Source organism: Botrytis cinerea, chromosome 3, assembly GCF_000143535.2.
Source record: "Botrytis cinerea B05.10 chromosome 3, complete sequence".
Classification (NCBI taxonomy): domain Eukaryota; kingdom Fungi; phylum Ascomycota; class Leotiomycetes; order Helotiales; family Sclerotiniaceae; genus Botrytis; species Botrytis cinerea.
The window spans coordinates 1,357,829-1,371,650 of record NC_037312.1 but is presented as its reverse complement, the minus strand read 5'-3'; the positions used below and the strand labels follow the sequence as shown (position 1 = coordinate 1,371,650).

The 13,822-nt window shown below is 44.3% G+C and overlaps 3 protein-coding genes across 4 annotated transcripts; 2 read left to right on the top strand and 1 right to left on the bottom strand.

Moving 5' to 3' along the window:
* The first annotated feature begins 3,397 nt into the window (after positions 1–3,397).
* On the top strand, positions 3,398–6,176 carry BCIN_03g04090 (hypothetical protein). Its single transcript, XM_001560576.2, has 2 exons — positions 3,398–4,290; positions 4,352–6,176. The coding sequence occupies exons 1-2, from the start codon at positions 3,977–3,979 to the stop codon at positions 5,784–5,786; spliced, it is 1,749 nt and encodes a 582-aa protein (XP_001560626.1). The 5' UTR covers positions 3,398–3,976; the 3' UTR covers positions 5,787–6,176.
* Positions 6,177–6,670: 494 nt separating this feature from the next.
* Bcysh1 lies at positions 6,671–10,223 on the bottom strand. 2 transcript variants are annotated; one of them, XM_001560575.2, is made up of 5 exons: positions 9,846–10,223; positions 9,687–9,784; positions 8,190–9,321; positions 7,479–8,130; positions 6,671–7,386 (listed from the first exon to the last, which is right to left on the bottom strand). In XM_001560575.2, exons 1-5 carry the CDS (start codon positions 9,993–9,995, stop codon positions 6,932–6,934), a joined length of 2,487 nt encoding a protein of 828 aa, XP_001560625.1. In that variant the 5' UTR covers positions 9,996–10,223; the 3' UTR covers positions 6,671–6,931. The 2 variants fall into 2 exon arrangements, with proteins under 2 accessions (XP_001560625.1, XP_024547709.1); XM_024691936.1 differs by lacking the exons at positions 6,671–7,386; positions 7,479–8,130; positions 8,190–9,321 and having other exon boundaries at positions 9,445–9,784.
* Positions 10,224–10,313: 90 nt separating this feature from the next.
* On the top strand, positions 10,314–12,832 carry BCIN_03g04070 (hypothetical protein). The gene is made up of 2 exons (XM_024691935.1): positions 10,314–11,804; positions 11,855–12,832. The coding sequence occupies exons 1-2, from the start codon at positions 10,532–10,534 to the stop codon at positions 12,502–12,504; spliced, it is 1,923 nt and encodes a 640-aa protein (XP_024547708.1). The 5' UTR covers positions 10,314–10,531; the 3' UTR covers positions 12,505–12,832.
* Positions 12,833–13,822: the final 990 nt, after the last annotated feature.

Here is a 13,822-nt window from a genome sequence, read left to right as displayed (position 1 = left end):
AGGAGAATACCCATATAAATGCTCACGCGGGCACATGTTAGCAACAGATAATGTTTTGAAGATGTGGGGAAAGATGCATTTTTTTTTTTTGCGAAAGGTCTAGAAAGGAGGCGATTTATTTTTCTTCATTTTATTTTTATATCGACTCGTAGTCTGGATACGTTGCAGAGTATGCGGTGCACAGTCTCGAATCTTTGAAGGGTGTTCGATTTTTGAAATGCGTGTCTTGCATTGCATGTTGCATATTGCTACCACACATGCTGATTGTACGTGGTATGTAACTAAGATGGTGCATGCTGTATCTCTGGAAAAAAATATTTCGATCGTCTGTTTGTATGTGAGTTGGAGTGGGCGTGTCTTAGAAGTTAGATTTTGGGTAGGAAAATAAGGTGGTAGTCAGGTACCAAGATGGGTGAGAAGTACAAGATGCCCTGCAAAGTCTGTGATATCCAGGGTGCAGAAGTCTGTGCAGCTGTGAAAGAGACAAACATGAAGCTAGAAATTGACATCGTGACCTTTTCCGCGACGGATAAGAATTTTTGGTTGGGGGGTCGCCGGTGATGAGACTCGAAAGGGGTTCATAAACCGATCAACATTGTTCTAGAAGGGTGGTCTTGTGGGGTGAAAGTAAGTAGATGGATACTTAAATGCTTATCCGCGGACTCAGTCCCATGCCTTTTGACTGGAATTACCTATTAAGGTGTAAACAGATGAGCGTGCACTACTATGCACGACTGCACGGTCTTTGGTTCCAATACTTGTATCGTATCGGTACTCCGGCATTCAATTTTGGATTTGATTGATGTGTTTCTGTTTCTGTTGGCGTTTCTCCAGGAATAGAACCAAAAGGTTAAAAAGTCTAATTGTAGAAAAGGACGTTAAGTCGTATCAGGAAATCCCGTCGGATGTCCCAATGCAACCTTTTGCCCCCAAACCACTTGGAGCCTGGAGAGGGGGGCTGGACTGGTCAGTGTTCAGGTAGGAAATTGGAAACTAGACGGGCGGGGCGGAATGAGTCTCGGAGTAGAGATGGTTTGTAATGTTTGGACATTGATATATGGGCGAGGCTGTGGTCGAATACCTTTGTTGTCTCGGTCCTAGCCTCTGGTGGGTTTCAACAATATTGACAGTCAGATAGATCGCCTTTCCTTCTTTTCTGTTTTTGCAACTGTCGTAGTTTGAAATTCCATCTTGGAACCTCGGAGTTGGATTAACAGAGTAGACGCGAGGAACTGGACTGTGCTGGGTGGACAATACTTTTTGGGCACGAGAGCAATTTTAGTTTTTTTTGGGGTGAAAAAGGGGTAGACCTTGAGTCGTGCATCGTGAGATTTTTCTGAGAAAAAAGTGAAAAAAGTTCCGTAGAAAAAGAGAGATTGATCACAGTCAATTTTGTGGGGGGAAGAGGGGATACCATTGTGAGAAGAAAATGGGATTTTTGGCCACAGAATTAAGAATGCCGAGATAAATGTGTTGTCAGTGAGTACGTACGCAACAAGTGTCGTGATATTCATGTGAGTAGATCCTTTTCATCATTATGAATTCATTGATGACATAAAATGGATGTATCTCAATTCAAGTTAATTGCATGATGATATATGATGATATATGATGGTATATGATGTATCTGAGCTCGATGACTTTGGAAAACAATGGGGGCATGATGTATCTATACCGGCGATCGAGATATGTGATTCCGAACTTCTCGATGATTGAAAGATGGTCAATTGGAATTTCATCATAACCTAAGAAACGTGATATCATTTCCAAGGCAGAAAGATAAGACTTGGTTGCGCCGTTTCCAACAATGTTTCGATTCGTTTATGTTGACGTTGCCAATTCTGTAAGGACAGAAGATTTGCAGATTTGCAGTCGAATCCCCCACCATAGCGCCTCAAGTAAACTCAGCCACATGTAATGTCATGGATCGTGATCAGATATTCTGCTGGGAGAGACCTGTCAAGGCGATACCGGTAAAGCATCAGCATCAATCAGCATGAGCTTTTCGCATTAGCATGAGCATTAGCATTAGCAGCTACATTAGCAAATCGATGAGATCTCAACGAGCTAAAACAGCTTCCTCGTAAAAATAAGTGGAGGGCGATATGGATGCTGGAGCCCAAAGTATGCAAACCGAAAACATGGATGATGAGAAGAAACTCCATGTGCACGATGTAACTACTGTAGGTACTAGCTCTAGTATGCTTTGTGAACTGTACACCACCACACTCTACTCCGTAAATGCAAATGCAAATGCAAATGCAAACATGGATGCAACGGAAGTACCTAAGTAGACAGAAGAGCACAGATCTCTTTCCTATTCAAAGGACGGACTTGAAGGGTGACTCTAGTCTCCTAATAGACTTTCCACCTAGGTCTTTTCAACTCATTCTACTCGAGGAAAGTGCATGGATATTTCTATAGGGTGACGAACCACCGGGCGGCATAATTCCAATCATTCAACTTCATAGGACGGAAATAATTCTTCCGTTTTCATAGAACACGCCTCGAACATTGGGGTGAAAAGGCCAGCCAGTTCAATGAATCAGCCAGCGAGCCAGCCAGCTTTTGGTGTACATAGCCATTTTGCAGTTTCATATTGGTGTCTGGAAGAAATCTCATACAGAGTAGAGAAAGTGGGCTGAGGAAGAATAGAGGGCGAAATGGAGAATAACGAATGAACGGAAAGATAACACCGGTTATTGGCGTCAAGAAAGTAAGAACTTAATAGAGCATCGAGATACCCAATTAGCACCTAAATGGTTGACTTCATAACTTAGTCATTTTAACGTTATGACTATTTGACAACTAGTTTCCGTCTAGTATTTATTCAGTAGTAACTCGATCTTTTGTTGCCTTTATAAGTCAAGTGACTGTCCTCGTAGCTTTATTTCCAAGTGCTCGCAGTGTCCGATTCCCATACATTTTCCCCTTCACAATTCCCCACTGTTACCGGAACTCCCTCCATGAATTTTTGTTGATCATCTGTCCCGTCACATGTCGCCCTGGAAAATGGATCGTGTTCTGCGTGTTCTGCGGTGTTCTGTGCAGAGGGTTTACATGGTTCTTGTGGATTGTCTAAAATGGAATCTAGCTCCTTTCTACTCTAGCTTGGAGTAAATTGATACCGGATTGGGATTAAAAAGTTTAAGAGATTCGATACTTTTCTTAATCGACTTAACTTAACGTTGGCGTCTCTCCATTCCAACCAATCTGCCAATCTGCCGTGGTTTGCCAACCTATGCCAATGCTAATGCTATGCTTAGGGAGTGCTAATGACTACTCTCCACCACTTGGCTGCGCGGGATCGATATTTCCCATCTTCATCCGTGCATTTAAATTCGTACCAAAATAATTAAAAAAAAAGATGACCCAGGTCCCAAGTGACCTAGAAAGAGGGGCCCCCGCTTCATCTGGTACACCAAGGAAGAACGGAACTTCCGACGAGGTGCCATCGACAATCGAAATTTTATAGTAAGGATCTTTTACTGGAGTAAAAGAAAGCGAATTTAATTGCATGGAACTGGAATATCAAGTTTCCGCCTTTAGTTACTTGGTACGAGACTGCGAGTAACGGTGAGATATTCCTAAAACGTCTTGGTTCAACTTGGTTGATCTTTTTCCCGTAACACCCCTTCTACCTTTCCTCTATCTAGCCCCTCCACATACGGTCTACCTCCATCAAATCCTTAGCATGTCATACTAGCGAGTTCTCCCCTCGCGCTTACTCCGTACTCTTCCTTCCCGCAGGACCGCAACAAAGCCTCCTTCATGCCCCACCTCCACTACTCCCCCAAAGTTTTATAACTCCAACATATCCCCCCTCGATTTCATCCTCCTCATACAAACCAACAAACACTTCTTAAGAATCATTTCTTCGCGCTTCACTTTCACAGTACTCCCGCATCAAGCCTTGCTTTCAACTATACCTATTGTCTTATTTTTATATCGCTTCACACACATACACATTCCCATCATGATGATGCATCCAACACCACCGCCCTCGATATCACACAGTGATATCGATAGTTACAAATACAGAAGAGACGCAGAATACAGAAACATTGAGGCGCCAAGAACAGAAGATGCCGAATACATCGAGCACATCGAACAAACTAAAGCACATCTTCCAGAGGATTTGACTCAAACCGAGGAGGAAGAACAAAGACAGTGGTTCATTGGTAGCATTGACCAAGGCACAACCTCCACAAGATTCATCATCTTCAATGGACAGGGGCAACCTGTAGCCATGCACCAGCATGAATTCGAGAACATGTACCCCGAGTCTGGGTAAGCTTTATTCTACCATTCTACCTATCAGTTACACAAGCTAACAGTATTCTTTTCGCAGATGGCATGAGCATGATCCTCAAGAATTGGTCAACTCTGTCGATGAGTGCGTAGAGAAGGCAACAGAAAAATTCCTCGAATTAGGACACAAGAAGTCCGACATCAAAGCTATTGGAATTACCAACCAACGTGAAACAACTATCTGTTGGGACACAATCACTGGAGAACCATTGTACAACGCCGTTGTTTGGGCTGATACCCGAACCACCGCTCTTGTACGCGAGCTCAAGGATTCAGAAGGCGCAGATGAGATCCTCCAATTGTGTGGTCTGCCACTCTCTACATACCCTGCCAGCGTTAAGCTCATGTGGATGTACCGAAACGTTGAAGCTATCAAGAACGCATACGATGAAGGCAGATTATCTTTTGGAACAGTCGACTCTTGGCTGATCTACAAACTCAATGGAGGAAAGGAAGGTGGTGTTCACGTCACAGATACCACAAATGCTTCCAGAACTATGTTCATGAACCTTCACACATTACAATACGACGACAAACTCCTCAACTTCTTCCAACTTGACAGAAAAAACGTCACCCTTCCAAAAATCGTTCCTTCCTCAGACAAGGAAGCTTTTGGTAAGATGGCCTACGGTGCTCTCGAAGGCACCAAAATCACTGGCTGTCTTGGAGATCAATCATCCGCCTTGGTCGGTCAATGCGGCTTCAAGCCTGGCCATGCAAAGAACACATACGGAACTGGTTGTTTCCTTCTCTACAACGTTGGTGACAAGCCTGTAGTATCCAAATATGGTCTTTTGGCTACTGTCGCATACGATTTTGGCAATGGCAGAAAACCAGTTTATGCTCTTGAGGGTAGCATTGCTGTTGCAGGTTCCGGTGTCAAGTTCTTGATGAACAACTTGGGATTCATTGCACATTCAAGCAAAATCACTGAATTGGCAGAGACTGTTGATGACAACGGAGGTGTAGTATTTGTTACTGCTTTCTCTGGTTTATTCGCTCCATACTGGATTGATGATGCCAAGGGAACACTTTTTGGTGTTACTCAACACACACAACGTGGCCACATTGCCCGTGCTACCCTTGAAGCTACCTGTTTCCAAACCAAAGCCATCCTTGATGCTATGGAGAAGGATTCTGGACACAAGTTGGAAGGACTTGCTGTCGATGGTGGCATGTCCAACTCTGACCTTTGCATGCAAACACAAGCCGATGTTCTCAACATCCCAATCAACAGACCCGTTATGCGCGAAACCACAGCTCTCGGAGCCGCAATCGCAGCTGGTTTCGCAGTTGGCATCTGGAAGGAGTTTGATGAACTCAAGGAGATCAATCGTGACGATAGAACTATCTTCGAACCAAAGATCAAGCCAGCAAAGGCTGCTCGTATGTTCAAGAAATGGGGACAAGCAGTTGAGATGAGCAGGGGATGGGTCCTACAAAACGAGGATGAGAACGATGATGATGTTGACTAAACAGCCAATTACATGAGGCTAGTGAACGGGGATGGGGGTGAGACGGAGATAATGGATAATTCAACTTACGAAGCGGGTAAATATGGGGCGATGAAGATAAAAAGATTTGTGGATATACCCCAGGATGATTGGTTGCTTGCATAGATGCACAGAATGTTGGGATTTGGGATTTGGTGTTGGGTGTTTTGGCGCGCGGTTCTTGGTGGTATACATCTTAGGCATCTTTTCTAGCGATGGATAGGTTGTTTGTAGCATTAGCATATATATGACGACTTGAGCTTGAAGCTTGGTCGATTCTGGATGGGATATAAGAAGAGAAATAATGGGGTGGTTTAATGATGTTTACGAATATTCAAAATAAAATTAAAATATAAAAATTTCTAAAAAATACTTTCTTGGTTGACTTGTTGTATTGTGATTGTGATTGTGAAGTTGAATATGATAGCGAATTAATCAACTTTGAACTACGAATGTATGAGAATGCGAAGGTGCCCTATGAATCTTACTTTTATGGCGAGTGCGTGAGAGAAAAAGGAAAGTGAAATGAAGGGGAAAGGAAGGATTCTTAGGAGTGATATCAATTCTTGTTAGTAGTCGTAATAAATTCTTAATCGATTCTTTCTGCCTACCTATCTAAAATCAATGCTACGCCAGCATACGTGTATTATTTATTTGTGTGTATGAATATTATTTCTCTGTGTAAGTAGGCGATAGTCTGTTTTCATCTTGTCATATACGAGGAAAGAGTAGGAAAAATAAAGTCAAGTATATTTAATCTATATGTGGTTGCCGAGACTGGAAATTATAAGATTACGAGAGTGAAGCGAGGGGGGAGATTTGGGGTTTGTGGCAGAGATTTGGGCGGATGTGTGGGTAGACGGGATTGATTGTGCGTTTGTTTATTTATATATTTATTCATTCATTTTTTGAAGGGCTCTTATAAAGACTCGGGAAGCTTTCTATCTACTACCTAGTCAGATTCTCTATGTATCCTTCTCTCAAATATCGCAGTTGTGCAAGTTGGTGATTCTTGATCCTCATCCTCATCCCAACTTTATCTATTATGCCTTTTTCCTTTCCCTTTCCAATTTCCGATATCTCTCAAATCAAGAGGACCCTATCCATCTCCAACCGTCTTCCTCAACTCAACCCCACAATGGCGCTGTAACCTCTACAGCCCTCTCCACTACAGCTCTCACCCTCTCCCCAAATACCCGATTCGCGCACTCGACATCCAAATCCTCCAACCATACCTTCGCCACCATCTTATCGACCTTGATTTCGATACCCGGGACGGGAATACCGAGTTTATGAAGACGAGCGAGTTCTTTTTCCTGGGCGTACGTTTCTGAAGATTCAGAGGTTTCCGGATCGGAGGGGGAAGAAGGTTTGATATCGGAGGATATAGAGGGGGAGGAGGAGGGAGATGGAATTCCGGTGGATAGACGGGGAGTGGTTATGGGGACGAGATTGTCGGCGCCGAACTGGGCTTCCAGAAACATGAAGAGGCGTTCGAGACGTTCGGTGGGGGTTAGGTGCGCGTGCAGGTTGCGGGCTGGTGGGGAGTGAGAGTGTGAGTGGGGGGATTTGCTTGCAGATTCTAGGAAGTGTTAGTATTGAGAAAGGGTAAGAGGTACGATAAGATTAACGAGGAGAAAAAAAGGGGTAAGAGGATAGAGTTGAAGAACATACGTTTAACAGCAGCTGGACTACTTTCCACCGAATATAACACCGCCATGATGGCATCCGCAATCCCATCATTCAACATGTTGCCCTCCCATTCTAATTCTACTTCTCCATTGCTTCTATACCTCACTGTTACACAGCCCATGACTAAATATGCAGTCACTGCATTCGTATTTGCGATTTCCTCGTCGGCTTCCTCGGCAGATGATCCATTCATATGCGTATCCCCATTTCCATTCTCATTTGAATGTTTCTGTTGTCCTCTACTTTCAGGCAATTCATCAATCTTTCCAAATGTTCCTTCTAGCGCCCATCTTATAAGATCAATACCCGCCGCACTAAGTGTCATACGCTGTTTACACGTAATAGTAGTAGTAGTTAATCCAGCATATTCTCTTAAATCTTCGGGAGCCATCAGTGACATTTTGAAATCGTTTTGAACTAGTACACCAGTGATAAGTTGGGCAGAATCAGTAGGTGGAGGATTGTTGGCGAGTTTTCCGACGACTTTGGCGGTTTTGGAAGTCATAAAGGGGATGCGTAATGGTTCGCAATTTTTGGGAGAGAAGACTTTCACTTTGGTTGTTTTGTCGGCGTTGAGGGAGAGAAGTTTGGATTTTAGACGCATCATGTTGTGTTGTTCGCCGTGGACGAGAATCTATACTTGTTAATTCTTTCTTCATTTGAAGTTGGTTTTGAAAGGTAGAAGAAACTTACCACGACAGGAGCAGCGATTTCTTCGATGAATTCCCGGTTCTCGACGCCATCAACGTGCGCTGCAAAGGAGTACTCTTGAACGCTACATCTTCTAGGTATCATGGCTTTCTCTGTTTCTCCCGGTGCAGATCTTCGTGTGAAGCCCTGTGGACCAGACATAATTGCTTGGATGTGATCTGGTTCTTGCATGATTTGCTTTGCCATAGTACCTTCGACACTGTAACCAGTAATGATAACACCATTTTTATCACTTGGTGCCCATCGTTCTAGTAATTGTCTACTGATACCATTCTGTAGCATACCGGGACTTGCTAAAATAACACAACCTCCAACATCGTCAAATCGATCAAGGTTCTTTAACGAACGGATATATTTGAAATCCCATGGTCCTCCTCTACCCCCACTAGTTGAGTTGGCTTCAGCTTCGGCCATACGTTCTCTGAAGAGTCGTTTGATATTTTCGTTCATAGAGCCAACGTATGTTTGGTATACCAACATACATTTACGAGCCAAGTTACTAGCATAGTAGATGGGGATTTTTTGGAATTCCGGATGTTTACCCCAATACTCATCTAGAATCAAAAGAAGTTCTTGAGCTCTACCAAGCGCAAAAACCGGCATGAGAACTCGGCCCCCACGATTCAGAATACTAGTGACAGACTTCATAAGGGCCTGTTCTCGTTCTAACCGGGGAATATGTGATGCAATACCATACGTAGATTCGGTAATTAGAACATCAATCTTCACTCCTTTGGGAACCTCGGCAGAGACAAGATGTCTATCATCTTCTCGAGAATAATCTCCCGTGAAAAATATCTTGAGTCCTGCGATCTCAATAAGGAACATAGCAGCACCGAGTACATGCCCTGCTGGATATGGTGTAACCCTGATCGAAGAGATTGTGTGTGTGGTATGATAATCTATAGCTTCGATTTGAGCAAACGTAGTGAGATGGTCGGCTTCGGTATAGACTGGTTGTGAACCTCCTCCTGATGATGCCCCTCCAACCCTTACGCTGTCTATAATGAGCCATTTGTAGATAGCCTTGGTGGGATGTGTCATGAAAACACGACCCTTGAAGTTGGTCTTCGCAAGAACATATGGTAACGAAGCTGCGTGGTCGACGTGGAAACTACAAACAGTCAGCTCTTATACTACCTGGCACGGCACCAAAATACGCCAACAAAAGTAGGAGTCTATGTACAATTTGAGTCCGTGGCGATGGAGGTTATATCACAGAATCAAGACAAGCATTTGCTGCGGGATAATGATATTGTATTGATTCTCGTATACATGATAAATATGGTAGGTAGATAGTCCAATGAAATGAAATGGGTTTCCGCATGTAGAGATGCATGTCCCAGAATTCGACGCAGAGTCCAAACTTCCAAAGGCGCATTGTATTGAAACACCGAAACAGAATACCATATACTGACTACCCTATCCTCCAAAAGCCAACGCGCGTGTATGAAATGTAAGAAATAGGAATGCGCTTACTGGCTGATCAAAAGTAAATCGACAGTACTTAAATCAAAATCGTCATAGAAAGGTAGAGCTGCTAGCCCGTCGTAGCCAGCATGCATACCTGCATCGAGCTGCATCAGAAAGTCAGTAAGGAAATTGTGCAGATGATGGAGAGAGAAGCCTTGGGCTTACCATGACAGTCTTGCCCTTGTATTGAATTATATGACAAGATCTTCCGACCTCATTACCACCACCAAGATTCGTAAAAGTGAGTTCATCCGCTGGATCTACTGGTTCTTCCACCGTAGGTGCCATGGCTGCAGCCTTACGTTTTGATGCCATCGCGAATGAAATGTGGTGTTGCTTTCTTTGTCAGTCAGCTTAGGGTTAGAGTTAGTACTACTGCCTTCAAGGCAGAGAGATATATGTGCAGCAAAGATTTTATAATCAATCAAACTACGACAGAAACAATTGTAGATGTTTTTTATAGATTCATAAGAGTTTGGGAAAGGGCCGAGTTAATAAATCGTGTGGTGAATAGTATCATGATGAAAAAGGGAAGGGAAGTCCGTCATCAAAGAGACGCGATTTTGGCGTTCCTTGTGGAGGGAAATTTCGCACTAAATCCACACGTGACGAGATCAAAACCAGATAGCTTTCGCGATTCATTCAATGACCACAGTATTAACGCGGGAAAGAAAACAGCTTAACAGTCATCAAAACAACGAGTGAATACGGTTGCGCCAGTCTCTAAGCTGCATTGTGAAGATTTATACTAGCGCATGGGTCGGTGTTATAAGAGGTAGCCGGGCTTTGCGCCTGGGTTGTGAAGGATACAGGAGATTAACAGAGGCAATTACGATCACGTCGTCGACATCATGGCGCAACCACAGCAACAGCAACCTCCGTACCCCATGCCTCAGAGGCCCTTTTCTCCCCCGCAGCCAGTTAATTCACCTTCAACGCAAACCCAACAGCAGTTCGCGTTTCCGCCCCACAAGCGACAAAGAATGTCTCCCAATCCGCCCTCTCAACCAGGTTCGCCATATGTTACATCACCATATGCTGCTTCTGGTCAGAATTCAGCTTCACCTTCGCCGCATTTTTCAACTGTGCAAATTCCTCAGGGCGCCTATACCACGCCATATTCGAATGGATCGAATGCGCAACCATCGCCTTCATTGAATCTGCCGCAAACTCCGATGGCTCTTCCACCTCATGCGCAACCAAGTCCATTGAGCTTCCCAAACCAAGTTCAGCATCACCATCAAGGAAATATGGCGTCGGCTCATTTCAACAACTTTAATTTGCAGATGCCACAACAGCACCACCCTGGCGGAGTTATGGGCCCACCTTCGAGACCGGTCGATAAAAATAAGGTTGATGGTTTGGATCCGTTGGATGTTTTGGGGGGAACTGGTGTTGATCTTGCAGAGGAGGAACAATATACATTTCAGCAGTATTCGTCATCGTTCAATGCTCAAGGCTCAAGGTCACACCCAGGAAATATTTCGGCAGGTCACAGTTTTACTCAGTTTCCACCAGGGAATGAGGGAGCCTTTTACGGCTCAGGTCCGGCTAATCAACCCGGAGAGGCACCAAATGCCAAATCACAAGAGGATTTCGAGAAGAAGGCTGCGGACAAAGCATGGCATGATGCGGCTCGTGACTTGGCAGTATCAAGGCAAAGGGAATTAAATAATCCATTTTTAAATGTTGGCCACGTTCACAAGAGGATGGAGAAGATCGCACATGATAATGGTCTTGGGTTGAATACAGATTTAAATGGAAAGATGGGAACTATGAAACTACCTGAACATTTCCCTGATACGACTGTCAAAGTGCAAACTGCGGTTGGACCAGATGGAGCTATCACTGCAACAACAGGTGCCTTCATTCCATCTGATTCTTTACTTGTTGACCAACTTGCGCTTATGTCTATCTCTACCAAGCATCGACTTCGTGGATTATTAGAGGATGGATTAAAGTTAGCTATTGGTCGACAGACAAGCTCTCATGCCCAAATTAGGGATGAATGGACAGATGTTGCTGTACCAGCGATAAAACCTAGTGTTGCTACTATTGTTAATGAAGGTGGCCCACGGATTGGATGGGAGAGTGCTGTCAGCCCTCTCAGCAACCCTCTCAAACGTATGTATCATAATTTCTGATTATTCTGATTCTGAGCTAACACACCGAAGGCCCTCTCTCAGCTGCAGGTAGATTGCCTACCCCTGTATCAGATAGTGCGAAGGCACAGACTAAGTCTTTTGCGAATGATGTTGCGTTGACACTTCGAAAATGTGCTACCAAGGAGCAAGAAGCTGAAGAGGCTCGACTGCGAAGACGTAAAGCTCGTGAGTCTGGTGATGGATCTCGTGCGGGTTCAATAAACCCGGGTACGCCAGGTTCCATGGCTCCGGATATTCTTGACAAGCCACCCACCAAGAAAGAAATGAAGAAGAAAGCAGAGGCAAAAACTAGTGAGGCAGCAAGTCACGCAGCAGCCAATGTAACAACTACACAATTTTTGGGTGGTGGAAAGAGTATGTTCGGAAAGAAGAAGCAATATAGTTGGATGACTGCTGGAGGATCCGGTAGTGGTAGCAGCACGCCAGGTAAAATCATGACCCAAGGTCTTGGCTCTTCTGGTGCAAGCCCCGTTGCGAATCCGGGACCCGAAAAAATGACTACCGATGGAGTGCGAAGGTTAGGAACTTGGCGAGAAGATGGTGGCAAGGGACGAAATATCCAGCTTCGAGATTGGATCATGGTTCTCGAGGATGATGGCAGGGAGAAAAAGGCACTACAAAAAGCATACGCTCAGGTGGATGATGATCGGAATGCGTAAGTGAGAAAGAAGGAAAGAAATATTGGTTTCATGGATAGGGCAATTGCAGAATAATATTTGCATGGCGTTGCATGGATCACCAGGCGTTTTGCAGTGTCTCCTCGACGGGAAGGATGGGCACACTTCTTCAATCCCATTGGGGATTCTCTGAATGAATTACATACTATATGGTTGTGTGGGGGTGAGAACGTTTGCATATTTCGTCTTACCATTGGGTTTGATTTGTGAATCGAGACCTTTTTTTGATCACGATATATTATTTTGTGCAATGTGATAGGCAATTAGGTAGCAATAACTCATCCACAAACCAAGTGTCTATCTGGTATTATCTGTCATGATATTTTTATTTTCTTGCGTGCATGGAAAAGTCGCATTGATCATAGTACTGTCTGATGGAGTTAGTGTCGATCTATCATCTATAATATATATATATATATATCTGTGTACCTCATATATATCTAAATCAACCCCCCCCCCCAAAAAAAGGCTCGATAGCTCAATATAGATAGAAAGATAGATAGACGGGTAGCTAGCTAGCCTAGCTCCTCCACCTTACCCCACAACCTAAACCAGAAACAAAACAAAGCGAGACAAAGCACGAAAGACAAGACAAGACTAGGGAGGGAGGGAGGGAGATGAAGTAATAAAGCTCCCCCTACCAAAGATCATCTCTTTCTTCTGTCATGGTTGGTAATTCTTTGTTTTTGATAGGGAGGTGAGATAGCACGTGCTTGGTAGGTATCCGTAGGTAAGCTGGTAGGGCCGAGGGCTGCGGAGAAGATATGTGCCGGTTGTTTCCTTGTGGGGTGAGTAGAGTAGGTGAGTGTATTTTGCGGCTTGTGGCTTGTGGCTAGCTTGCTTGGGCTTTCCGGTTGTTTCCTTGTGGGTGTGGGTGTGGATTGGTTGGATGTGGAGGTAGAGGTAGAGGTGGAGGGAGGGGGAGTGTTGTGATGAGGGGATGAGGTGAGGGGATGGGTTTGGGGGGTTTTGTATGATGAGGGAGGATTAGATAGGTGATTGGTTGACTGGTTGACTGGTTGACTGGTTGGTTGGACTTTGGTTGGACTTGGGAGATTTTGACTTTGGTTTCGATTTTGCTTGGGAGCTTGGAGGGTGGTGGTGGTGGTGGTGGTTGTGAGTTTCCTTTTTGGGATGATGAATGGAGGGAGGGAGGGGCTAGGTTAGTTTCAGTAGTAGGTGATTTTAGTAGCTAGTGATAGAAATGGATGATGAGTAGATACATGGATGGATGGATGAATGGGATCATGAACGCGATCATTCTTCATCCTGACAAGTAACAAGTAGGTAGGAAGATGGA

Bases quoted from the DNA above. Each gene is read 5' to 3' on its own strand.
- BCIN_03g04070 (XM_024691935.1), top strand. From the start codon at position 10,532: ATGGCGCAACCACAGCAACAGCAACCTCCGTACCCCATGCCTCAGAGG. The intron at 11,805-11,854 runs GTATGTATCATA...AACACACCGAAG, and splicing joins TCTCAGCAACCCTCTCAAAC to GCCCTCTCTCAGCTGCAGGT.
- Bcysh1 (XM_001560575.2), bottom strand. From the start codon at position 9,995: ATGGCATCAAAACGTAAGGCTGCAGCCATGGCACCTACGGTGGAAGAA. The intron at 9,322-9,686 runs GTAAGCGCATTC...GACTGTTTGTAG, and splicing joins GATTTACTTTTGATCAGCCA to TTTCCACGTCGACCACGCAG. The intron at 7,387-7,478 runs GTATGTTCTTCA...AACACTTCCTAG, and splicing joins TAGTCCAGCTGCTGTTAAAC to AATCTGCAAGCAAATCCCCC.
- BCIN_03g04090 (XM_001560576.2), top strand. From the start codon at position 3,977: ATGATGATGCATCCAACACCACCGCCCTCGATATCACACAGTGATATC. The intron at 4,291-4,351 runs GTAAGCTTTATT...TTCTTTTCGCAG, and splicing joins AACATGTACCCCGAGTCTGG to ATGGCATGAGCATGATCCTC.